This window comes from Ornithodoros turicata, chromosome 3, assembly GCF_037126465.1.
Source record: "Ornithodoros turicata isolate Travis chromosome 3, ASM3712646v1, whole genome shotgun sequence".
NCBI classification, from domain to species: domain Eukaryota; kingdom Metazoa; phylum Arthropoda; class Arachnida; order Ixodida; family Argasidae; genus Ornithodoros; species Ornithodoros turicata.
Window position 1 is genome coordinate 28,347,349 of NC_088203.1, and position 27,927 is coordinate 28,375,275.

At 48.4% G+C, this 27,927-nt stretch overlaps 1 protein-coding gene and 1 long non-coding RNA gene across 2 annotated transcripts; both read left to right on the forward strand.

Annotated features, from left to right (window-relative positions):
- LOC135390120 (uncharacterized) lies at positions 1-27,724 on the forward strand. The gene is made up of 10 exons (XM_064620117.1): positions 1-104; positions 3,428-3,622; positions 4,147-4,315; positions 13,603-13,674; positions 13,769-13,837; positions 13,895-13,966; positions 14,024-14,095; positions 14,735-14,818; positions 26,781-26,940; positions 27,389-27,724. The coding sequence occupies exons 3-9, from the start codon at positions 4,249-4,251 to the stop codon at positions 26,822-26,824; spliced, it is 480 nt and encodes a 159-aa protein (XP_064476187.1). The 5' UTR covers positions 1-104; positions 3,428-3,622; positions 4,147-4,248; the 3' UTR covers positions 26,825-26,940; positions 27,389-27,724.
- On the forward strand, positions 20,812-23,011 carry LOC135390119 (uncharacterized). Its single transcript, XR_010421720.1, has 3 exons — positions 20,812-20,891; positions 21,091-21,188; positions 21,249-23,011. It is a non-coding gene; the product is annotated as an uncharacterized LOC135390119 (long non-coding RNA).
- Positions 27,725-27,927: the final 203 nt, after the last annotated feature.

Here is a 27,927-nt window from a genome sequence, read left to right on the forward strand (position 1 = left end):
TCTCGCGCGTCGCTCGTATCGTGACCGTTGATGTGATTGTGAACTCTTTAGTCATGTAAAGAAGATGGAGGGGTGTGTGTGCATACAGATATGCTTGGATGTCGGTGAGTTGTCGTTTTAATACCTCTTCTGTTGTCGCGTTTACCTACCCCCTAACTGCGATTACTTGTCAGCGTGTATTGGAGTAGTGTATGTTTGGCGATTTACCTTGTTGCGATTAGCAGAAAGTATTCCCCTTGTTGTTATTATTCTTGTCAGTGCATGCCCAAACATGTTCGCAATTCCCTTGTACGCCATTCAGTCAATGACCCTTGTTGCTATTCTTGTCGGTGCATGCCCGCACATGTTCGCACGGTGAAAATTTTGTGTGTGTGTGTGTGCCTGTTTTCGCGCGTGTTTTTTTCTGCATTCCACGGAAGTCCCCATGATGACAGCGGTGCTGCCACCTGACGTGATGCTTTCCGACCTGCCTGGTGTGACGCTTTGCAAATGGCGGCGCCTATGGACTGATGCTGTTACCGAACCTGGACTGGCACATTAATGAATTGAATATGTATAGTAATGACTTGAGTTATTAAATGGGTTTAGAAACTGTAGTTATGCGTATGTGCGCTTCTTTTCATGTGTCTCATTATAGAAAAATACAACTTAACGATAATTTTATATTTTCCTCCTCTCTCTCCCTCGCTGGATTGAATGGTAATTGAATTTATTAATTGAAAATTATATTCTACGCTCTATTATCGCATTCTTATGCGTGTATGAGCGATTTTAAGTGAAAAAATCTAAAATAATAAAGAAATGGGTGGGGGTGTAAATTGCAAAATTGGGGGTGGCAGGGGGGTGAGAAGGAGGAAGGCATGAAATTGCTCGTTAAGTTCTATTATTCCAATACTACTCAAGACGCCGGTGATGAGCATGATGTTTTGCAGTCCGATGTTCAGGAACTTTCGGAAAGCCCTCAGTTAGAGTGTAGTCCGCTGCTCAGCATCACTGCGGCGTCTCCCGAAACCGTGCCAAGCACAACCTCCGACATGACGAATAATGGTTCTGGCGAAAGCGAATACATGTTGGCGCACTTGAGAACCTGGGCACTTTCAGGTGTCCACCAAAAGCATGTGACAGATTTACTGAAAGTACTCAAGTTGCATCCTTGTCACGTGGATTTCCCAAGTAGCGCGCGCTCTTTGTTGCACACCCCAAGGTACAACAGCATCACTGAAATGTGCGAGGGGAAATACTGTCATTTTGGTCTAAAAATAGTTTGGAGTACACACTTTCTGTGACGGATGACATTCCTGAAACTATCTTTGTCAACGTTAATGTTGACGGCCTCCCAATTTCCAAAGGCAGTAAACACCAATTTTGGCCGATCCTGTGCAAAGTAACGAACTGTGACGAGAGACTGCCGCCCTTCCCTGTTGGAGTCTACTATGGAACATCAAAGGCATTGTGTGCGAATACATTCTTGAGGCGTTTTGTCGACGAGTTTTCGGAAATTCAAAATGATGGCATGGATCTCAATGGCAAAAAAAAAAAAAAAAAAATGCAAGTAATGATTTCTGGGTTGATTTGTGATGCCACAGCGAAAGCATACGTTCTTGCGATCAAGAGTCATTCCGGTTATTGTAGCTGAACAAAATGCACTATCGAAGGTGAATACATCAGTGATACAGTTTGCTTCGCAGAGACCGGCGCACCATTGAGGACCGACGAGAGCTTCCATGGCCAAGAGCAAGAAGAGCACCACCTTGGTGCATCCATACTCGAGGAGCTCCCAATGGATATGGTGAAACAGGTGCCATTAGATTATATGCACTTGGTATGCCTCGGTGTGCAAAAGCAACTGCTCTTCCTGTGGTTCAGAGGAACTAGAGGCCACCGCCTAAGTCCAGCGCTCCGTGAAACAATCTCTGTAAAGCATGCCTCACTGTCGGCATTTGTTCCCTCAGATTTTGCTAGAAAACCGCGGTCCATGTCAGAATTAGATCGTTGGAAGGCGACAGAATTCAGAATGTTCCTTCTGTATACGGGTCCACTGTGCCTTGCGACTTCTCTTCCTAGGGCCCAGTATAAGCACTTTCTAGAGCTTCATGTTGCCATCTCCATACTGGTGAGTCCCGGTCTGAGCCTTTCCCAAGAGCACACAGAATATGCCGATAAGCTGCTGTGCCACTTTGTCAGAAAGCACGCGGATATCTATGGACACGAGTCCGTTTCCCACAACGTTCATGGACTGACCCACCTCGTTGCTGACGTGCGAAACCACGGGCCCCTCGATCGGTGGAGCTCATTCCCGTTCGAGAATTATATGCAGACTCTGAAGAAGTACCTGCGAAAGCCTGAAAGGCCACTTGAGCAGCTTCGTAATAGGATACTTGAGCAGAGAAGCATCCCTCCTGAAAAGTTTCCACATCCAAGTGCCGTACGGGTGGCACTTGAAATGAAAGATGCGTCACTCCCCATGAGATGTACTCCGCCTCTCTACAGGCGTGTAACTGTTCCAAGGTGCTTTGAATTGCGGAATAACAGCAGTGACGGCACGTGCTTGTTGCACGATGGTAGTTTTGTGAAAATCACAGGTGTGGCACACCTTGCTTTGACAGTAGAGATGTGCATCATAGGAAGAAAATTCAGGCGCACAGAAGATCTGTATGTGTACCCCTGTGCTTCTTCGTATGTTGGCATTCACGACGTGTCCCATCCTTCACAACTGCAAGTCTGGCCACTGACATCCATTCGAATGAAGTCCATGCTTTTACCATACAGGGCTAACTGCCACGTTGTGCTTCCCTTGCCTCACACTGGTTAACAATATCGCCAGATTGAGACACTACTTCAGTGCTGTACCATAGGTTTTTTTTTGTTATCTGTGTTACCTGTGCTTGGATTTTGTCCAATAATTTTGTGAGCCATGAATGCCAGTTACTGTGGAACACTTGTTCAAAGTACTATTTTTCAATGTTGTGCAGGACAATACAGGGTGCCTTCAAAACCGCGTTGTTAGAGTAGTGACACTACCACACCTAGAACCACTTAGTCAAAGGCACTTGTTTCTTGTGTGTGCACACATTTTTTAGACACCCTGTGTGTTGTGGTTATTAACATCATATGTATGCTGTCTTTCAAAGGATTCATGTAGTGCTGTTGCACTTGGTGCGCTTATGGACATGTGCTCCAGTGTTCTTTTGGCTTGTATTGAGCCTGTGACTGTATTAATAATATATATATATAAATAATAAATAAACATATATATTATAATATAATAATAATATTATAATATATAATATATATAATAATAAATATAAATATTAAATATATATAATTAATATTAGCAGACGTGCTATCATACGCCTTTCAGTGCACTTATTGTTCAAGGGCAGCTACATATCAGCGAATTGCCTCATTGACATGACTTTTCTAACAGCTCCTGCCAGGTACAGCATTATCAAATTCCCTGGCGAACAGGACCAGGTGGCCGTTGTGCCATCATCATGGATCGTTGAGGGCTCCTGCTTGTGGCCTCCAGAAAAGGAGAAGAAAGTTGGACTATACGTTCGGAAGAACAAATCACCAGGAGCAGACTGGAAGTCTGTCGATTGTGAAGAGATGGAAACGTACGGTATGTGGTTTTAACTACTACTGTGTTAGTCAAATTTAAATTGTAGGTTGTAGTAATGTTTAGTTTGTCAGACAATCAAAGGGCGTGCCAAGAGGCCCTAAGTGAGTGGTGTGTGTGACGGGATTCAGAATGAAACTAGAACTGGCAGCTAAGGACACTCATGCCAGTAAGGCGGTGTCTGCAATCTGAATGCAAGGAGTCTGTGTGGTGATAGCTAAGGGGAGGGATCTCTTACACATAGGTGGAGCTCCAACTGCATATGATGACTCCGCCGGAACCAGCTTGGAAGCTACTGCCAGCCAATGCCACATTGCTACTCCAGCTCGGCACTAAATTTTGTTGTTGCGGTCAAAGTGCATCAATCGACATGCTCTTTCTCTCATGCTTCGTGGTCCATTCGATGCCGCTTTTTGTCCCTCGATGCACGACACTCAGTCTTCTCTGCTTTTGTGCCACCATACTAATGGTCACCAGCTGATGAAAATTACATCTGATGTGACCTAAATGTTTCGGTTACTTCACAGAAACATATGACGAAGCAAGGCAGGTGCTGCCTCTTGCCACCGCACATCAGATCTCAATGGTGAGGTGGAGTACGGACGTAGAAAACGGCGCGGACAAAGAGGATGCTGTCTGATGATGAAGATGACAGTTCTTCCCCTGTGACACCTCCCACTCAATCACAACCGAGGCGTAAGCAACTTTATTGATTGTGAGCGTCATGGGACGTGGCACTAAAAACATGGGCTGGCACCAGTGAAGCAGGTGCAAATTAAGTGTTGGACGTGCACACGCATAATTGTCAGCAGCATCCCTATCTCATTTTCTTCAAGATGTCGATTCAATATTCAAAATGCTTAATTTCGTTACCCTGAAAGTAAATGCGGCAATTCCAGGGCAGGTGCAAAAGAAGCGCCGTGTGATTCAGGACCTGTCTGAGGAGGAGTGTTCACCGCCTCCTAGCCCTATTTTTTGGGACAAGGGGGCACGCTCACAAGGTACTTCACTGCGAACTGAAGTTAGATTTTGTATGTGCAGGCTAGCTTATACAATAGACTCACGTTAATTCAAACCCTGGTAATTCAGACTTTCGGTTAATTTATGTTTGTTCTGCAATGTTTTCCTATGTTTTGAAAAGCTGGATAACTGAAACAGTACCTTCTCTTAATTGAAACTCTTCATTTACTCATAAAATTTCCCTACCAACAAAAAACGAAAAGAAAAAAAGTGCTGACACTCTGACAAGCTGTTTGCATGCTGATCAGGTGCCCATTCTATTTGTAAAAGGGCTACAGAATGCCCTGGCATGCTATTTTGTAGAGGAATCCTACCACTGAAAGTAGCAACTGGAGTTACAGTATGGTGTAAACTATCCTCAAGTGGAGTGACAACCTGATTGCTCGATGTAAGCTACAGAAGTCACGATCTACCCCAAGCAGCATAAGTTACGTCCAGCGGCATAAGACAAGTGCACAGGGGTAGATGTTATGTGTCTTATCAACGTTGTTTAATTTCACGGGTCTGTTCAAGGTCTTCCACCGACCAGTCCACCCCCATTGCTCTGGACTTCCGCTTTGCATCTTGCTGCTTGGGGTTCTAGATCATTGTTAGCAACTTCGAGCACATAAGACTTATATGCCCCATGACATAATTTTCCTTCGTAGAACATACTTTGCGGCATGTGTACTAATTCAGACTTTTGAAAATTCAAAAAATTTCCGTGGTCCCCAGGAGTTTGAATTAATGAAGGTCTGCATGTGTCTTCCAACTTGGGTATGTGACACACCTGCTGTCATTGCGGGGGGAATTAGTCGCGAGTGCTTACTGTTTCTAACTCAGCAAAGCCAATGCAGGCAATGCCTGCAGCCAGCAGCCATCACTTTTTCGCCCAACAACAATTTGGCGCTCTCCTTCATGCACAACTTGTGAGTAACCAGCTTCCTGCACTAGGTGCCACTAACTGAGTTAAGGCGGAGATTTGGTTGGTACATAACTAGGTAGAAAACAGCGCAGAGACGGGACACGAAGAAGAACAAGTGCACACACAGAGCGCTGACTAGCAACTGAGCTTTATTCCCCAAAGGGGGCAAAGCCGAAAAGGAGAGAAGGAAAGGAGTTCAGCTCCAGTTCAGCTGATAAGAGGCTTAGCTGAGGTTCTCCTCGGGAAGTTGCACAAGAAACACGAAGAGGCTCCCAGGCATGATCGCTCGTCCAGGATAGCGGCCATTCCATATATCCACGCAGTTTCCCACAACATAAAAAATGTTGCCCAGCGTGCCGGCGTTAGCGTTGTATTTGTAGCAGCCGCATCGCCAGTCCCTGACATCCAGCACCTGCCCCGTGGCTCGAGTAAACAAACATCCTCGGGCCAGTTGGAATCTGGTAACCGAGACAAACGGACTACTGCTTCCTGTCTCCTCTAATTCCAACAATTAAATGTAGAGGACGGTGGTCTTCCTCTACATGAGCCCCGACCGGCGATGATGGTATGCCACGGAGAGGCGATGACGGTGGCCTATCTCCATGGCCGCGCCGGCGGAACTGAGGCAGGTGCTCCAGGCGCGTGGCCATCTTCGTCTTTGTCCACCGGCCGCTACATCACTCCCCCCCTCAGACGCGGAGCGGTGATAAAGCAGATGATGTCCGCGACTTCACTGGAGGAGGGCAGCGAGGGCGACCGTGGTTAGCATGCACGGTTGAACATGATGACGGCACTGCAGACGATGGCGAAGCATCACAGCTGATGAGTAATCAGATCCGGTAGCCCGAGAAGAGCGAGGAAAAGAGTGAGGCGCTGGGGAAGTGGAGGTCCTGGGGTGCCGCTACCGGCACGGGAGCCGAAGCTCTGAGAGTCCCAGAGGAGGAGAGGGTGAGGCTGTGGGAGCCGTTGAGAGACGCCGAGACGCCGGCTGAAGTGTGCCGTGGCGTCGGCTGCCGCGACTGCCGCGACCGGCAGGTGAGCGCGAAGCTCGGGTGTCGCGGCCGGCAGTGAAGGAGCGCCGGGGTGCGGTGAGCATCGGGCTGAAGTGATGGTTGGTGAAGCTGTGAGGCGCGTGTGTGCGCCGGAGGGATGTGCTTCGCAATACGGCGTCTGCAGTACAGCTGTGGTCTTGCCGAGCAGAAGAAGTCTTTGGAAATGTGACCAGTTCGTGGCGTGTGGATGAGACGGTTCGAAGGAGTCGAGTCGCAGTTGAATGGTCCGGTCGTTGCGTGAACGCAGGGCGTCGTAAGGTTGAGAGGCTTCCAGGATGGGGTGCTCAGCACCATGCCGGTGAAACTGTTGCGAAATTTGGGATGGTTGAAGAGGCCGAATTGTTTACCGAACTGAGGTGTTCGTAGTTCGGGTCACCAAATGTTGGAATTAGAGGAGACAGGAAGCAGTAGTCCGTTTGTCTCGGTTACCAGATTCCAACTGGCCCGAGGATGTTTATTTACTCGAGCCACGGGGCAGGTGCTGGATGTCAGGGACTGGCGATGCGGCTGCTACAGGGCTCCCCCCCTAGCGACATGACGGGGGCAGGGAGCGAAAACTGGCAAGCTTGCGTGCCCAGGATACGTGCCGTGGTCGAGGAATCGGGTGACTTGGGTGGAGAGGTGGAGCTGTGCGGTTGTCCACGGAAGAGGGTGCCGTCGATTTGTGGCTGCTGGGAAGGGGCGAGCTGAGGGACACGTCGAGGGACGCCGGCTTCAGGCGATGGACGGAGACTGTGTCCTGCCGGCCGTTAATAAGGAGGGTGAAGTGGTGCGAGAGAGTGGTGCATTCCTCTAATTCCAACAATTGGTGACCCGAACGTTTGACGTTCCACGCTATTCACCATGTCTACAGGGGACGGCCACGTCACCACGACTCCCGGTACCCCCAGCATGGTACAACAGCCCACTTCCGTGACCGCCGTTAGCGTTAAACTTCCACCGTTTTGGGACCGGAACCCAGCCACCTGGTTTATTCAGGCCGAGGCCCAATTTCATCTGTCCGGCATCACAGCCCAGACCACGAAATTCTATTACGTCATCGCAGCGCTCTCTCCATCCGCCGCCGACGAGGTCTATGATGTCATCGCTTCACCACCCGCGGATTGCCCGTACGACAAGCTGAAGTCCGCACTTCTCAAGCGAACGACCTGCTCCGACCGCGCACGTCTTCAGCAGCTTCTGTCTGCGGAGGAGCTCGGGGACAGACGCCCCACGCAGCTGTTACGGCGCATGAAGCAATTGCTCGGTGACGGAGCTGCTTCCACAAGTGACAGCTTCCTCAGAGAACTCTTTCTGCAAAGACTTCCGAGAAATGTGCAGATGGTCCTAGCCACTACGACAAACCTTTCAACGGACGAACTCGCCACCCTCGCCGATGCTGTAATGGAGGTTGCTATTCCATCACCCTCCGTAATGCATGTGGAGACACCACACCCTCCTTTCCCAGAGCCCACACCTTCAGCCGTTTCGCAAGTGTCTACCCCCGCACCAGCGCAAGACACCTCTCAGCACATGGCCGCCATTGAAAGCTTGACGCAGCAGGTGAACAACCTAACCCACCTTGTCGCGACACTGGCAGCGCGGAGCCGTTCGCCAAGCCCCCGGCGCTTCCGCCGACGATCGCTCACCCCTCGCGGCCGGCGCAGCCCAAGCCCTCGGTCCAACGGCATGTGTTGGTACCACCAGCGGTTTGGCGCCGAGGCCCGGCACTGTTTCCAACCCTGCTCGTGGTCGGGAAACGCCCCGCCCAGTCACTAATGGCGACAAGTGCACCAGGTCAACTCGAAAGTCGCCTTTTCTACGTTGTAGACCGTGTGTCAGGCAGACGCTTTCTCATAGATACCGGTGCCGATGTCAGCGTTATGCCCGCTAGCAAAGCCCATCGCAGCCGACAACCGTGTTTCACCCTACGCGCCGCCAACTCCACCACCATCCCGGTATTTGGCCAGCAGTCCCTCACTTTGAACCTGGGCCTACGACGAGACTTCCGATGGATTTTTCACGTAGCCGATGTCTCCCAGGCCATAATTGGTGCTGACTTTCTCACGCACTTCGGACTCCTCGTTGACGTCGCTCGGAAACGCCTTATCGACGCCACCACCCATCTTCAGGTTCACGGCATCCGGCATCGCATTCCACCCTGCCACAGCCTTTCTTACTGTGCGCCGGCGTCGCCCTACTCCCATATTCTGGAAGACTTCCCTGAGCTCACCAAGCCCCCCGACTGGACTCGCCCGGTCAAGCACGACGTCGTACACCACGTTGTCACTCAAGGCCCGCCCGTTCACTTTCGCCCGCGTCGCTTGGCTCCCGAAAAGTTCTCCATCGCTAAGGCTGAATTCGAGCATATGCTCGAGCTTGGCATTATCCGACCGTCAAGCAGCAGCTGGGCATCCCCACTCCACATGGTGCCCAAGAAGACGGGAGACTGGCGCCCTTGCGGTGATTACCGTGCCTTAAACCGCGCTACGGTGCCCGACCGATACCCCATCCCTAACATCTTAGACTTCACCGCTAACATCGAAGGCGCCACCGTTTTCTCTAAAATCGACCTGGTGCGCGCCTACCACCAAATACCCATGGCGGAAGACGATATTCCGAAGACCGCCATCATTACACCCTTTGGCCTCTACGAGTTCCTGCGTATGCCGTTCGGCTTGCGTAATGCAGCCCAGACATTTCAACGGTTTATTAACTCTGTCACCTTTGGCCTCCCGTTCGTCTATGCCTACATGGACGATATTCTGGTTGCCAGCGCCACCCCAGAAGAGCACGCCGAGCACTTACGAACCCTCTTCGCTCGCCTACAAGATTACGGCATTGTAATCAACGCCGCGAAAAGTGAATTCGGCGTCCCGGAGCTTGACTTCCTGGGACACCGCGTTAACCAGCACGGCATCCTTCCTCTGCCCTCTAAAGTCGCCGCCATCAAGGATTTCCCCCGTCCCACGTCCGTCAAACAGTTGAGACGTTTCCTTGGTTTCGCCAACTTCTATCGGCGCTTTATACGATCTTGTGCTGCCACACTGGCCCCGTTGGAAGCTCTACTCTCTTCCCGAAAACGCGACGCCGCCACGCTACAATGGTCCGACGACTCTATCGCCGCCTTCGACAAAATCCGGCAAGACATCGCCGCCGCCACTCTTCTTGTCCATCCCCGGCACGATGCACCTACTTGCATCATGGTGGACGCTTCGGGCAGTGCTGCCGGCGCCGTCCTGCAGCAGCGAGTTTCTTCTGCTTGGCAGCCCATCGCTTTCTTCTCGCGCAAGTTCAAACCTGCAGAGACGCGCTATAGCACGTTTGGACGCGAGCTCCTGGCCATATTCCTAGCAGTGAAGCACTTCCGGCACTTCTTGGAAGGACGATCATTCACCATATATACGGATCACAAGCCGCTTACTCATGCTCTCTCATCTTCTGGTACCGGATATACACCTCGAGAAATCCGGCACCTGGCCTTCATCTCAGAATTCACCAGTGACATACAGCACGTGAGCGGCGTCAACAACCCCGTGGCCGATGCTCTCAGCAGAATATCCACCCTGATCACACCCACTACAGCGCAGCCCTTACGAAAAAGTCAGATCTGATTTTTATCTGACCTGATCACAACTTCCAGATCTGTTTTTGATCAGGAATTGGGACATTTCCAGATCTGGCTTTCTTGTCAGGCCAGATCTGGAAATGTCCCAATTACTGATCTGTCTGGTATCTGGCCTGATTAATATGCCAGATCTGTTATGTGTCAGGCCAGATCTGTCTGGTATCTGGCCTGACTAGATCTGCTTGTATATCAGGCCAGATCTGACTGCAAACAGTGTCCCACATAAAATAATCACAAAGATGTAAAGAAGGTGGATATCACGCCACAAAGGTAGAAAGTAGAAAACAGCATATGTATGTTGTTTTCTACTTTTGCAGTGTGGTACCACTTTTTGAAACCATTGTGCATTTCAGTAGGACACACTGTGTGCGACCAGATCTGGCCTTATATAGTTATTGCAGTTGCGTGGTAGGTCGCAGTACTTTTCTCTTATACCTCATTATTTAATTTGCAAAGACATACCAGCTAACACATGAACTTGTGCATTAAGGGCCAGAACTTGTGCATTGGAAATAATTGCTTTGCCGCAGGATCTAAAGAAATGTGTGAGGGTCCTTGAGTGTGTCTGCTTATCGCCCAACTTTACAGAACTGAATTTGTAGTGAACTCCATTTTTACTGGTTAGCATGTAAAACAAACGTGAGCAGTCGTACACTGATATTTGTTGTTACTGTTTGACGACCGGGACTGAGAGACCTTAACTAGTTCCGCTCCTGTCTCTCTTCTCCATTATTCTTTCTAGATCACTAGTCGTTCGCACCGGACATTAATTGCGACGGTTAATTATCACGAAAGATTCGTCCAACGTGAATTGCATCACACAGGACATGCTCGTAAAGGGCACGATCATTCCGATGAGTTCCGGATCCGGCCTGTCCGGACCTTATATGGTCGTCAATCCGGATCGGACCTTGTCTGGTCGGATCTGGTTCCAGTTGATCTGGACAGGTGTCCGGATAATACTGATGAATCCGGACTAACACAGACTGGTTTCCGGATCTGCGTCCGGCACCTGTCAATTAAAACCAGATAAAACCGGATATACCATGCTCGCTTTCAGATCTGACCCGATCTGGCATGAATCCGGGCTCGTGTCCGGCCGATCTGGAATTTTCGTACGGGAGTGCTCAGCCGTTCTGTCTCTGGACCTTCTTGTCACTGCTCAGTCATCTGATGAAGAGCTGGCCGTACTGCGCACGAAGCCCGCGTCCAACAGCCTCAAGCTTGAAGATGTTCACCTCCCCGGGGCGACGGCCGCCGTGATTTGCGACACTTCACAGGGCTCGCCACGACCTTTCGTCCCCCTCGCATTACGCCGTCCCATTTTCGATCACTTTCACGCTCTCTCCCACCCCGGCGTCCGAGGCACACAAAAGCTCATAGGCACCCGATACGTCTGGCCGAATATGCACGCTGATATCAAGCACTGGGTGCGCACATGCTTGCCGTGCCAGAGAACCAAGACCCAGCGCCACACCCGTCTGTCGCCAGCACCTTTTCTGCCACCTGACGCCCGTTTTGACCATGTTCACATCGACTTGGTCGGTCCACTTCCGCATTCCCAGGGTTTCAACTACATCTTGACGGCCGTTGACCGTTTCACCCGCTGGCCGGAAGCGGTGCCCATTGTTGACTCCACTGCTCCAACAGTCGCATCGGCTCTTATCAACACCTGGATCTCCCGTTTCGGCGCACCATCCATCATCACGACCGACAGAGGTCGGCAGTTCGAGTCTGCCCTCTTCGCCGCTTTCACGAACGCATTGGGCGCCAAACGTATTCGTACAACAGCTTATCATCCTGCTTCGAATGGGCTCGTCGAGAGACTACACCGACAGCTCAAGATCGCCTTGCGTGCCACTCCGGATACACCATGGCCCGAAGTACTCCCCGTTGCCCTTCTTGGAATACGCACAGCCCTCCGATCCGACCTTCACTGTACCGTCGCCGAGCTGGTTTATGGCGCAACGCTCCGACTTCCCGGTGAATTTTTGTCCGTCCCAGAAGACCCGCAACCCGACGCACAACAGGACTACGTATCCCGACTTCGCCGTGTTATGTCTTCGTTGCGCCCGGTGCCACCCCGCTCGCCCGCCCGGTCCGGTCCGACCTACCGACACCCCGACCTGGATACGTGTTCTCACGTGTTTGTGCGATGCGATGCCGTCAGAAAGCCGCTGCAGCCTGCGTATTCCGGCCCCTTCCCTGTGACCACCAGAACCACCCACCACTTCACCCTCCTTATTAACGGCCGGCAGGACACAGTCTCCGTCCATCGCCTGAAGCCGGCGTTCCTCGACGTTTCCCTCAGCTCGCCCCTTCCCAGCAGCCACAAATCGACGGCACCCTCTTCCGTGGACAACCGCACAGCTCCACCTCTCCACCCAAGTCATCCGATTCCTCGACCACGGCACGTATCCTGGGCACGCAAGCTTGCCAGTTTTCGCTCCCTGCCCCCGTCAGGTCGCTAGGGGGGGGCCCTGTAGCAGCCGCATCGCCAGTCCCTGACATCCAGCACCTGCCCCGTGGCTCGAGTAAATAAACATCCTCGGGCCAGTTGGAATCTGGTAACCGAGACAAACGGACTACTGCTTCCTGTCTCCTCTAATTCCAACATATTCACTGCACCTAACAAGTTAGGCGGGCTGTGTCGATGCGTCAACAGTGAAGAAGCCGCTGCTTCCGGATGCAACAAAAAGCATGTAAGGCCTTTCGTCCAGTGCAAGTGTAATGCTATTTATGGCATTCCTCTGACGTGCGGGAAGTCATATGTGGGACAGACAGGACGGTGTCTGAATGACTGGCTGCGCGAACACTCATCCTCCCTGCAGACTCACACAGGCAGCAACCTGGCCATGCACTGTCGCGATTGTGGATGCCGACCTCGTTTAGAAGACACACGTGTACTTAGGAGCTACTCCGACAGGCTCGCCAGGGAAATTTACGAAGGAGCACAAATTCATAATAGAGGTGAAAAATGTGTCAGCAAGCCATCAGTGGACCTATTGAACAAAGAGATTAGTTATCTTCTAGAGTGTTCCTGATTATCCTCCTTTCCTTCTCTCCTTTTCGGTTTTGCCCCCTTTGGGGAATAAAGCTCAGTTGCTAGTCAGCGCTCTGTGTGTGCACTTGTTCTTCTTCGTGTCCCCTCTCTGCGCTGTTTTCTACCTAGTGCCACTAACGTATCTTCTCAGATTAGCAAGTTTTAGTACACCACCACCACAAGCCCGGTAGGCTACTGCTTCTACCGCATCCAGTCAACAGCTAAGATTCTGAGTCATGCACACTGTCATTGGTTCCGGTAGGCACAGTAACTTAACGGCAACATTTCCAACGGTGGACTAAATCTTGCTACTGACAGCTGCTTGCAGCTTCACCAAGTTTTGACCAACCCACACAGGTGATGACAACAGCCAGCAGCCGTCCTACTTCCACCCAGCAGTGAGTCAGTGCTCTTCCTCACCCACAAGTCGTGAGTAACCAGCCTGTGTACTAAGTGCCAGAAACATATCTTCGGAGATTGCCAGCTGTTTGCAGCTTGACCAAGTATTGATCAACCCACTTAGTTGATGACAACAGCCAGCAGCCATCCCGCTTCCACCAAGGATTGAGTCAGCGCTCCTCATCCACAACTCGTGAGTAATGTACCTTCGGATATTGCAGTTTGATGAAGTATTGATCAACCCACCCAGCTGATGACAACAGCCAGCAGCCATCCCGCTTCCACCCGGCATTGAGTCAGCACTCCTCCTCATCCACAACTCGTGAGTAATGTACCTTTGGAGATTGCAGTTTGATCAAGTATTGATCAACCCACACAGTTGATGACAACAGCCAGCAGCCATCCCGCTTCCACCAAGGGTTGAGTCAGCGCTCCTCCTCTTCCACACGTTGTGAGTAACCAGCTTCTTGCACTACATACTACAAATGCATCACAAAAAATTAATGTTTCTGATCCTGCACAGCCTGACTGTAAGTATTGAGAGGTGCCCTCACATGCCAAGGCTTTAGCTTCATATCCACGCCCTGTGATGCCTGTGCTGTGAAGTGATGTGATGCCCCCACGTGCTTCTGGTGTATAACACTTTGTTGAAAATCGTGAACATTTGGTCATGGCTCATGACCCATAGCTTAATGCCCCTCTCCTTTCAGCATGTGATGCACAACACACAGCCCACGAATCTGAGTAAAATGTAGCAAATTGAGTGCGAGAGAGAAAAATGGACAGGGTCAATAACTCTGTACACATCACTTTCGCAGTGTTGCTAAATTTGCATCCCGCTAGCAGTAATGATCATGTAATTGCGGGTTCTAGTTACCCAAGTATAGAAAGCAGCATAGTTGTGAGGGTGCTCTTGGTGCTAATATTCCTTATTTTTGCGAACGTGGCATGGAAAACTGAAAGCACGTACCTACCAACAGGCATATCGAAACACATTAAAATCGCTGTTCACTAAAAGTGGATTTTTTGCAGTTGGTGCAAGCTCCACCACAATTTTGCTTTGCGTGTTTTTTTCTGTATGTCTGTATAGATGCAAAAGACCCAAAGGCCCAAAGGAACTCATTTGGACTGTCACCATCTTTTGAAAGACAGGCCCATACAACTGTTGATGGTGGTAAGAAGAGCATCACATTTTCGTTTTTGGTCTATTTCTGGTTACTTTAGTTGTCATAATTTAAGAAACTCTAAAGCATCATTTAATCTAAAGAATTAAATCATGGTTTAGAGTTTCTTACTTGCCACTAATGACAAAATGGGCTAGGGCAGTGAGCTATGCAAAACAAAAGAGTGAAATGCACTCATTGCCTGTTCATTACTAGGACAATTGCACGCGAGACGATCCAGCGGACCCGCTCGCCCCTCAAGATTATAGCGAATTTTTTTAGCAGTCTGTAATAGTGCAGACCGACATACCACGAAACGTTTCTTCCCAGATATCAATGTGGTGGGTGCTAGACACGAGCAAAGCCCGCAGCGCTGGTGAAAACCATGCCTGGCATAAACGGCAGCTATACGGCTCATAGAAATCACCTAGAAGTGTGTGATTTTCTTTTGTGTGTAGAGGAAACCATGCTCTACACGGCATCGCAAATCCCACTTGTAATGCTGTAATTGGTGTAATAGCGGTGATTGCCAGGACTGACCAGGTCAGGTGTGGGCTAAAGCCTTGTGCGGATGAGCTTTTTGACATCCGCATCCTACCCGCAAAATCTGTGGCACGCAGCGATAATGCAGTGCTCGATATATGTAGTCAATTTTCCAGGAAATAAACGTTATTTCCCGTCACCACAAAGCTACACAGAAGAAAACTAAGAAAAATACCTGTCACCGAACATGATCCACATGTTGTGACAGTGCAAACACCGGAGTGGCATAGCTTTTGTAGCGAGGACAGGTCCTGTTCGTCCGTGGTGCCACGAAGGGATACACGACAGCGAGCACAAATTTAGCTGCCACGAAAGAATACAAAGCACCAACCACACCAACACATTTTGCAACAAATGGAATAGGTAGAGTTTATTGCAGGTGGAATGCAAGATCGGTGCCCAACGCTAACCTCGACTGAAGACGCGAAAGATCTCTCCCAGATGCGCGAGCGGCGTGCATTCACCTTGTACTCCGTGTACGGTATGTAGTATGAAGAAAATGTATTGCGCAATCTTGCGTTTTATCCGCATCTGATCCGCTCCTGATCCAGCATGATCTGGGTCCGATCCGCAGATCACGACAAGCGTCCATATTCTACCTGACACAGCCCGCAAGTTTGTTGCAGATATCCGCGGATATACGCTTCCATCCGCGGATGGTGCAGGGCTTTAGCTGTGAGTCTCACTGGCACATAGTACGTACGAAAGGCAACCAGCACAAGATTCCGTTGCTTTCAGTAGTTCTGCCACGTAAATTAGGTTTTTGGTATGTTCGTCTTTTCCCGCAATGTTATAATTTCTTAGTCTTTCAGTGGTTAATATTTTGTTGAATTGTTCAGCATCTAAATGTAATAGTTAAAGTGAACTTTGATCAAGTGAAGTATTTGCGCTCCTAATGTTCATACTAGTGAATTGAAACTCCACCGCCCTCAACTGGAGCCATATTCCTTTGGTCCGGATGGTTGTCATATTGAAAACCAACTAGAAAAATCAGAAATTAAAAGGATTCAGACATGAGCCCAAGAAACAGATATAGCAACCCTACCATGCACATGCAACGTGGGCCACTGCGGCTGTAATGCCCTCTACTACAAGTAACTTATTTTCTCTTGAATACATTTGGCCTTAGTCGCTCTTGTGCCATAAAGCACCAAAACACCACCTTTTCTTGAATACTAAAAAACACCCTCGAGATTTTTTAATATGTTGTAGAGGAATGGTCGTAACTATAAAACTGCAGACGTCATCCTGTAAAACTGCATCTTTCAGACATCCCTTCCGACCTCTTCATTGCGTGTGTTACGCTTGGTTGTAGCAAATTTTGGAAAAAGTACATACTTCCCCTATTTTCCCTGCAATGTGTCGGAATGTTACGTGTCTTGCCATTTTTCCTGTTAAAGTATTCCTTGAGACCGTGGAAGGAAAAAATATTCATGAAAATTTAATGGTTTGATTTTTCACAAAAAAATCGTCGAATAGGAAAATTTCAAAATTTTAAGCCTATGAATACCAGCATCGATTACAGCATGACTACAGGGATTTGCGATGCTGTGTAGAGCATGTTTTCCTGCTTATGCAAAGAAAACTGCTCACTTCTGAGTGCTTTCTATGAGCCGCAGCACATCCGACACAGTTTTCGCCAGCGCTGCGAGCTTTGCTGGTGTCTAGCACCCGCCACATTGATATGTGGGAAGAAACGTTTCGTGGTATGTCGTTTTGCACTATTAGAGACTGCTAAAGAAATTTCGGGATAGTTTTCTGAAGCTGAGCAGATCCTCTGGATCGTTTCGCGTGCAATCTCCCACTAACCATTTATCTGGTGAGCATTTCGAAGATCATGTCATGCACTAATGACCAATACACATTTACAGTTAATGCAGCGTTATGAGCAGCTTGTCCTACATAGAAGGAATATCTAAGCTCCTAAATCCCGCAACATGACCCTATTGAAAAATCCCGTATGAGACTCATATGGTTCCTTTATCAGTTTGTATGGTTCCCGTACAGATTCGTATGGGTCCTATATTAACACATATGGGCCGCCTATGAAGTCATATGTAGGCAATATGGCATTCTTATGGGTACCGTACGGAGTCATATGGAGTCAATATGATACTTATGTGGGCCTCGTATGAAGTGATATGGGACCGTATATCACATATCTTTCACCCGTATGAAGCGATGTGGCAGCAATATGGGTTCCATACGACTTCGTATGTGACAGCAATAGTACACATATGGGGCGGTATGATGCACATTAGGATAGTATGGGGGACAGGAATCACACATGACACATCATTCGAAACGTTTATTCTGCCACATAGTTATGATTACAATTATGCCAAACTAGTTTTTGAAATGGGCCACTTAATTGCATCACACACTTACCTTATAAAAATGGATTGTGCGAACCAAATGTGTGTCACTGCCCTGGACGAACGTGCAGATAAATAAACTCACTGCTACGTTCCTGTGTTAGGGACTAAATAGTAATGGACGGACGGAAATGACGCAGAAATGGGATACACGCTCCGAACGACACGCGAGTTGACACACATGGCTAGGTTAGGTCAGGTTGGATGATGTCACTTTTTGCTGAGAATACAATTAGTTATACCCTAACATAGATTTGTCCTGCTTTCTAACCTGTTCCCGTACTCAAAGTATCGATTCTTCAGGTATTTATCTGAAGTACACGGGTAGCCTGCTCAAGACTCTTGGGGACCCTTGTGGTTCATGGCAGTAGTGAGTCTCTATCGAGTGACGGTGGTGTCGCTTGATGGGGTTGTGCGTCTAATATAGAAGCCTAAAATGGTCCTATCAAGACGCTATTTGTTGTGACAGATTCCGCATTCCTCCCCCTTCACGAACACGCCCGAAGTTTCTGAGAAATCCTAACGGTAGCCGACTAATGTGGAAATATTTGGCTTCCATCAGCACATATACGACACATTCGGAGCGCCGTCACTCCCGCGGCGTTTGCCCCATTCACGCCAAAATTTGCGTCCAAGTAGGTCTCCAATAGTTCTATGATCGGCCAAATCACACCGCGGTCTGGTCTTTAGCGGTTCGGAAATTGTGGGTGAAGACGCGTTTGCGACGCTCTTTTCGAAAACTTTGGGGTCCTTTTTCGGAAGGAAGCTCGCGTCCGACGATGTTAATTTTTTGTAACCTACTCTACATGACGTAACAAACGTGACAAAATTGACCGCAGCTCTGGAACTTTAACGGTTCTCCAGTTACCGGTGTCCGTGTTTGCACTCCTCACAATACATGTGACGTTCGGCCGCATTTTCCTAAAACCGCCCCAGTTGCAGCTACATAGTCGTGTGTAACATAGTTTGAAGGTCTCGACGCGCTCTTTTCAATCGAGTTTGTCCTATAGGCCCGCAAAGTTTCGTTCTCCAAGATAAGATATTGGCTTTGTAGTTTTTCGACGCCAACGTGTCTGGGTGACGACGTCCCGAAACGCTTCCCGCTGTTCAGTGCAGTAAGTAACTTACCTAAAGCCCAATTTACCCGAAATTCTGTGTGTGCATGCTCCGTACCCTGCACTACAAGTTTCCTATTCGGGCCACCCGTCAATTTCCAGCTGTTAGGGCGTCATTCCGAAAATTCCTGACGCCGACCGCCGTTCGACGACATTTGTCTCAGTGTTTGGGTTCGAACCCCACGGCAGATCAGAACCTCCCTCTGATGGGCACACGTGCTCAAAGCCGGGAAGGTGTAGGAACTTGCGACACCTTTTTATCTCTCTCCGTCCTCTAGTTAGGATCCCGTCGCAACGGCGGCTTCCTTATACATGGGGCGCGAGGCATTCTTTTCGATATTGGGTGTTTCTTGGCGTAAGAAGGCGAATGAGGTCTCGTTTTGACGGGGAAAACGTCCTCTTTCCGATAGCATTGTTGTCGTGGTCGCGCCGATTTGCATTCTCTTGATATAGCACGAAGAGCGCCGCGACTGTGGCGCCCCCAACGCCACACTCTGCATCCGCCACTGCTCTCAGTCGACGTTGGAGTACCGGAGGTGAGGGGTGAGGGGACGCGTGATGTCGTCGTTCCTGTTCTGGGTGTTTCGGCGTGGCATTGGCAGCCGCCGGCTCTAAAGCGAAACGCACCGCCTCGAAAATATTGTCGCCACCGGCGTGCCAGCTCGGAAAATCTCTCATTGGCTGCGCATTATATGTAGAAATATTTGGATGCTCATTGGTCTAAAAAACTGGCGTCAGTTTCCTTCGCGCTGATTGGGCGAGAGTCATTTGACTGAGGAGCGAGCATCCGAACGCGCGAACCGCTCAACGGAAGCAGTCGAACGGAGGAGAAAGAAGAACGACAGAGGAGACATCGCGTCTGTCCGGCCATGCGTGTTCTCTTGGACTGCAACCGTTGTGCACGCAGACGCTACGGGGTAGTTGGAGGGCTTTGAATGCTTTAGATTTAGATTGTGGCGAACTGCTAATGTGAGAACGGAATGGCACATCCACCCCATCATCACAACAGCGGGAAGACGAACATGACATGGAATCCGCCTGCACCTCCAAAGGACGCAGAAATCGTCAGAGAGGAAGTCTGCACTCTTTCCGACGTACTGCAGCTGAACGGTAAGACAAGTTTGATTACTTTTTTGTGACTGAAGGAAGTAATGCAGGTATATCACGTTAAGTGTATTACGTACAGCATTTACGAGTCACTCGGTACGTTAGCGGCGTTTCATTGTGCAGTGCATTGCCGTAACTTGTACGTTTCTGATATGCCGTTAATCAAAATATGTGTGGTTATGCTAGTTGCCCCTCATGCGCGTCTCAGCCGTTCATTCACTGTGATCTACGAACATTCGTGACAAATGCCTTGGTGTTCAAATATGAAATCAAGATAGATTGCCTATCATAGCAGTGATTTTCGTGCAGAGTTACTGATCATCAATATATTTTTTGTTTTGTTTTAGTTCTCCCGCAACCATCGGCAACAACAACGCACATAGCTCAGCATTGGCTAACGGCCCTTGGATGTCGAAGTACCTAAAGCTCCAGTGAAGCCTGTCACAAGACGTAAAAAGATATGTACTGTAGCTTTTTCGAGGCAGTTCCCGAGGACAAATAAAGTTGATTTGTCATACACCATTGCTTTTTGATTGTCTGCTTCGGGACAGCATGATCGTTGCTCTACAGCAAGACAACAAGCGCCGAAGACAAACGGACGAGTCTGGGGGGGTAGGGGGGACGAGAGGAGAGACAAAAAACCCGAGGAGAGAAGGGGAAGGAGGTTGGGAAAGGAGGTCGGTCTGCGCATGCGCACTGGGCCCCAGCTTTTTTCCCGCGCTGCAGCTCGGGGACGCTGTGAGTGGCTCCTCAAGATCACGTGGTTTGGGCGCCCGCCATTTTCCCTGGACCATTGCGTAAACGGCAGCTTCCGGCGGATGGCATTGGTGGCTCGGACTGTTCTGAGTGTGTGTTTGTGCATTGCTAGTGATGTCTGGACATGTTTCTCTGTTTGTACGCCTTGGAAGATACGACCAGAAGCCGTTGGATTTCGTGAATGGAAGGTTAGTTGAGAGGCTGCTGTGCCATGATTCATGCACGGTTTGCTTGGTAACATTCCTAGCATGTGGGTTCCTATTACTTTATGCACTCAGTGTGGTTGTTGCCGTAGTCGTTAACTGATATCGTCACTTAACATCGGGTGAAATTGTCACATGTGATGCTTCATTGGCCTGTTACAAACGGGGAATCTTTGAATTTCAGACGCTTTTGACAGATTTGTTTCTGTGCACAAGACAAATGGGCTGTCGTACTCCCGACGTAGGAAATGAACACACGTCGCTGGGATCTTAAAAGACAAAGTAAGTTAAGCTACAGGTCATTGCAAAGATTTTTACTGAGTTGTGTTTCCTGCAAAACAGGTAGGGTGTGCACTTCACCCATGCAACTCCAATGTCAGCTTCATGGCAGTACAAGCTTTTACAACCGTGCCCTTGAATGTAACAAGCCAAATAAACTGGATAACAGAGAAAAGTTTCCTGGTTCTTTTGCCACTATGTTCGCGTAAGATATTCAACTTATCATACCTACATTTTTCTAAGATCTGTACTGCTTTCACAATGTATCCTCCCCTTTGGCGCTTTGTGTGTAGGTGGATTTTGGTTCCCCACTATGTGTCACTGGATGCACCATGTATAACCTTCACTCCGTATCGTCATACGACCGTTACCCGACCAGCGGCTTCTTCAACGTGGTACATAACCTTATGCTCTCTGCGCCCCGTATAAGCGGTCTCATAATTCCGTTGTGGCTCACACAATCATGTGGGTATATGGGTCACATGAGAATTGTATGGGGCGTTTATACGGGATTGTTGGATATGGAGATTCTCGTATGGGTCATACGGGCCACATCAGGACCCCGTATGGTCTATATAACTCATATGTCCATATAACACATAACCCCATGTTCAATAATGCCATATATATGGGACCCATATTTATTCGATATGGGTTTTTTCAATAGGGGAAGCAATGTTCTTACTCATATTACAGTGTTATGAAATAGTAGGCGATGCAAATGGCCCATTGCAGCCCATAACATAAGTGACAGAAAAATATTTTAAATGTCAGAATTCATAGCATGAAACATAAAAGAGGAAGTGCAGATAAACATATCTTGTGACATGCAGCCTGTTGTTTGTGAATACTGTTCGGGAGCTTTAATTCAAAATTTTGTTTGTACATGCAGAATAAACTCTAATTATTTGTGTCGCTCATGCGCAAACAAGAACTCCCTTCTGCGGTTGAGTCTGTATATAACGATATTGACAGGAACGCAGAATTCAACCGTTATAGCAGAGCATTGTTATAATCGAGCGTAAGAAGAATGCTGACCGACATCATTACCATCGAAATACAGTGCTTTCAACAATTCAGGTGAAGCCAGGCATGCACGTTCTATTACATAAATCATATTTCTGCTTATTTTATGACCCTGCTGTATTAAAGTTTTCGTCGGCGACAAAATGAGCATTCTGGTGCCACCGTGCACAGGGCGCCGCCATTGGGGTACCGACATTGGGATGCCACCTCACTAATGAGCAATAACAATGCATATTTTTTTTCTTTAAAACAACAAATGCGCCAAAGTGCTGGCGCTCATGAGCAGACACCTTCATCGTCACCGCGCCACACTTCAGGTTAGATGTCATCAGTGTTTGGACTCCGTGGAAGAGCTACTATACTTCATATTTTTCTGCATGTTGCATGTCACTGCACAATGGTCAGCCTGTTGGATACTCCACGTCTGCATGTGTTGTCAATAATATTTAGTACGATGTATGATATGCAGCAAATACAACGATGCCAATTTTGCGGAAGGAGGTTACCTAAAGTCGCGCTTCACAACGTGTAACTTTGCATAGGACTCACGATACAATGATGCTGCATGGGAAATGTGTAGTAAATTGGCTTACCTTAGAGTACTTAATGCACAAAGTCCTGCTTTGTCACAAAAGCAAATGTACTGTATTTATTCAAATGTAAGCAGAGGCTTCTTCACGAATAAGGGAGACAGAGGTGTGATGTCAGCTTAGGTTGAAGGGTACCGTACCACCGGCCACAGCGCACAATAGTGTTCCCATCATGATAGCCTTAGCGAGCCAACCCCACCGAAATGAGAGTGTGCGGCGCCGAAACCACGCCGTCAAGCACGACTGCCACAGTCTTTCTGTTCTCTCTGCCATGCTGTCTTTTCGTCAGCACCAATGGAAGGAATCGAATAAAGGGGTGCTGCTTAATGTCGCTGTGTCAATGTCAATGATGTTTGTTGAAGCGACAAATAATATTCCGGCAGAACTGAATGATACTGTTTGAAGGGTACGAAGAATGTTGACAGCTGTAAGTTTTCTTATTTTACCAGTATGACATTTTGACATGCATAGCATATACCGTATCACACCTAGCGCATCATCATTTGCACTTAAATTGCAGAGTTTGAGAAATAAGTTCTTTGCAAATTTCACAAGCTTACACTTCGGCTTAAAGAGGTCGTAGATGTGCTGGATACACTACTTTCGCGCCTTAAAGACACACAAGGTGCTCAAGAAAGCAGCGTTATTCCTGAACCCTTCAGTAACGTTGAAGATTTCCTGGAATTTGACAGTCACGTTCAAGAATCGCAGACAAAAAGGCACAAGTGGTATGTTGTACTATGCTTCTCTTGCATGTTAATTGTGTATGTGCAGTATTGTTCTGAAGTACTGAAAGGACTCGCGACATTTGGCTAGATTTGGTTGATCTGGCTTATGTATTTCTTTTCTTTTTCTTTCTTTTTTGTCATGAGTTAACAATTGAACCTCTGTATGCAACAAGGGGATAAGTAAAAAAATCCCTAACCGAGAAAAGGGCCCTGATCTGCCTGCCCGTCCAATTGACATACATGCATTTCCCATTTTTCCTACCTTCCTGTAGCCGGCCAATGAATTGCAATAAAGTCTTAAATTTTCTTTGGCAGGTACATACTGGTATGTAGATGTCATTGCAACAAAAATAGCAAAAAGGGAATAAATCGGCTTATCCCCTTATTGCATACAGAGGTCCAATTGTATACGTGGTCATTAATCCATTGGTGATCCAGACATGTTTGCAAATTCATATAATCCCAGTAAACAAAATGTCATTGCCTGTACAGGCATTCCAGTTTCTTACAAAGGTGTCTAACATTTCATGCCTTGAGCCTCTGTTGCAAAAGAAAATGTCACACAGAGCATTCGTGTTTCCAGCTACAACGGACCTAGATGCAGCAGCAGTGCATGCTTAAATAGGCCATTTGCAAAAGTTCCAGGGAGCAGCGCACGCCGTGAGTGGGCATGCCGAGAAATGCTCTCCAGAACGCTAGGGACGTGCATGCACTAGTACGACACCGGCGACTATCGGAGACTATAGTAAATCGCCGTCGTGTTGCACAGTATTTGCCGGCACGCCCTGCAAGGGCGCGCACTGCTCCCCGGAACTTTTTCAAGTGGCTTATTGAGTATCTCAAATGGGAACTTACATGAAATGGTACAAACATGGAGGAAGTGGAACTGTACCGGGTGTTTCACCAAGATCACCTGGGTGACTAAGTCAGAAAGGACTAACTTCAGTGGAAAATCTTTTTGGTTACCATGCTTCAGGCACTCACCACACACTGATCACTTAGTTGTTCATTTGCATATGTTGCTTAGTACAATAAAAAGGTAACTTAAATTTTGCTTCACTGCTTTGGTTTTTATCCTGTAGTATTGGGGTTTCGGTTCTATGCACTCTCTATCCGTCACTCAACTTCATGTTCTTTTGCCCAGATTGGTGGAAGGAGTGCTGCAAGAAACAGCCATCAGGGAAGTTCTCATAGTATCCCATTCTTCATCTTGCATGGCTGTTGGTTATCTTGTGCCACTCCCACCACCAGTTCAAGTGGAAGAACACGAAATTGAGCAATGAAGCTTAGCAAAAGAATGCTCTCTTTTGCCAGAAATTTCAGTGGGAATATTTAATGGTGTGACATGTTCAGTAATCCCTCGTTATAACGAAGTCGTCGGGACCGGAAAAAAAATTGTTATAGGCGGTATTTCGACAAAGGCGGGAACGGCAAAAAAATGCTGCCGGTTGTGCTCGAACTGCGTGCAAACAACGGTATCCCAAGAGACACATACCTTGGGAAGTTATCAGACTGGTGGCACTTTTATTCCATTACGAAAAAAGAGGTGAACTGCGTCTGACGCACAGCCTTGTTGGGCGCCTTCTCCAGTTTGTGCACGCACCGTAGTAGGCCGTCGTTACCACCGCCGCACTCAATTTTATTGAGGATCAAACGGAGCATGTCCCGTGTCTCAGCTGTCGTTGCAACTTCCCGGGGCTCATCATCCGAACTATCGTCACTTTCGCATCGGCGCCCTATCACAGTGCGCACAATATCCTCGTCCGTGGTAGGACAGATGATGGGTACGTCCACATCTTCAAGTGCAAACGAAGAGAAGTCGTCGTCCGCCTCCTGCCTGACGAGCTCAAGCACTCCCCTGTAGAGATAGTCACAGCCCTCTATGTCTGGGACGTGCTCTTGTTCATCGTGCACACGACCCCTAGAAAATCCGGCGTGCGCGAGGCAATTTGCGATCTTAGCTGCCGCCAGCTCCTTCCACGAAAGGCATAGTAGCCTTTTCAACTTCTCTAACTTGTGCGACTTACACTTCCGTAGGATCTTCGGTGGAGCCATTGGAAGACGCGGGAAGTGCACGGAAAGCAAGGCGCCGATCGAGCAAAGTGGAAACCAGGCCCCCACAGCTCCCCCTCTTCGCGGCTCTAAAAAAATATTTGCACGTCATAAACACGTGGTATTACTCCGTCAGGCATCATTGTTGATGTCCATTGGCCGAAGGACATTGCGCGCTCCGCTATTGGTTGGCAAAGTTTCAAAAGAGCATTCTTTCGCGGGCTGCCTGTCTGGCGGGCAGTTACGAGAAGAGAAGGGAGAGAAGTGGCAGCGGCGCCTCGCGTCTCGACGATGTCAGTTGACACCACGGTATGATCGCATTGTTCAAAGTGAAGTCCCAGATTTGTTCGTGTGTGAAAGTGACTCAGCGAGTGTTGTGATGTTTCCCGACACAAGTATCCTACGTACGAACAGTCTCTCGAGTTCAGAAATGGAATTCAGTGGTGAGCTCACGCCTGAGGAACATTTGTGAGCGCCGTCGCATTTTCAAATGCATTCACAACGGAGACAGGATTCGGTGTCCGTGCGACACGCATTGCCCGCTTCGTTGAAACCTTCGCACTGCAACCAACGAAAGAAGATGCTAACCGTGAAATCGCGTGCACTCGCGCTCACTTCTGGGAGTAGAGTGTGTGTGTGTTTTTCGAGTTCGAACTTGGTCAACGAACGCAACGATTTGGACTCTGTAGGCACGGTGAATATTTGTGTCAGACTATTGAATCACTACGATGTTTCAAATAAATGTGTATTTTGTCAAAAATTTGCCTAGTTGTTCTGGAATACGGAATAAAAAGAGTCGGGCATGAAAACCAGTAAAAGTAAAAGCCGATGGTAGCCGGGCTCTATGGGGAGCTGTGGGAGCCTGGTGGAAACAGTGGAGGAACGCGCGTGCTTCCCTTTCCGTGCAAAAAAGAGGAGAGGGTGTGAAACTTTCGCCTTTTTTCTACGAGGGAAAGAGTGGTCGCAGAGAACGCTGCCGAGGCCGAGCGTCTCCACTGCTCCGCGAGTCCTGCGGGAGCTGGGGGCATACGGGCCGGCCCGCGCTTCCTAAAATGCGGAGTCGGGCTGCAGTATGCTTCGAATAACCCGGTTAAAACTGCATGCACTTTATACGGGACACAGGGGAACTTCGAATAAAGCGACTTCGTTATAACGAGAGATTACTGTACGTGCTTTTGACACTACTCTTCTCCGTGCAGGAGAGATACATGAGGCGACTGGGAGGCACAAACAATGGGGATAAAGCTCGGCGGATCCTGTACAAGCTACTCACAGATACTGTTGCTCAACAGTTCAACTGGATGGGCACAGGGGGCAAGAACACATTCAGTTCTCTCGGGTGCACCAAGGTCATATGCGGTACGTATTTCATATTACGACCTCAAAAGTGTCATTTGCTAGGTTCCGTGCTGTTCCCGGTGTATTTTGCTGCAGATAATGTCTGCATGATTCATTACACCAGGAAACAGCGTTCGTCAAAAAATGAGAAGACAGAGACCTGCCTGTTGGTCAACACCACTTTTGTAGTATTCACATGCAATCAACAATTCTATATGAATGGTTTTCTAGTTATCTTTTACACAGCTGTTGTCATTTTGTTGGTGTAATTTCAAATTTACATAGGGGTTAAGCTCCTGCAATGTTCTAGCATCCTTGTTCTTGTAATATTCTTGTAATATTCTGCGCTGAGGTGTTCAGCACTACGCGTTGCACTCATTTACAATCTAATGTACATCAGAGAATTTCTTTGAAGTAACCCCCACTGTTCAAGTGCTTGCAGTTATGGACTCTTTATGGAATCACACAGGTGCTTTTCGCCAGACTTCTAGTGGCACAGATGCAGACACTGAAAAGGCAATTCAAACTTGGCTCCGTCACGCACGGGAGCGGGCGGACAAGAAAGAGAAGACGAACACTGACTACAAAGTGCAATGGATGACAATGCAGAGCACGGTTTGCTGGATTATTCTAGTCATATGTATAGTGTATTTATTAATGACGCCATGTTTCGGCACACAACCTTGAAGCTGCGGGTTGGAGAACGTCAGGGAAAAGGCATTTGATGGGACGAGACTGAGCATGCTTCTTCACGCTCCATTATGTGTTACCACGGGCTGCATTAAAAGTTGCAGTTTTTAAAGCATGTCAGAGCATGACACGGCATCATGTTATGCCCCAGTCACAGCAGTTTACGCCATCGAAACGAGTCTCGCACGCCAAAAGATGTTTGCTCAAATTTTCATGCCGAAGTTCTGTTCGTGTTCCATATTTATCGTCTTCCATTTTTATAGCTTTCTCAAACTTTGCCAAAGACTTCTGCCACACTAAGCATTAGTAAGGGTTAAA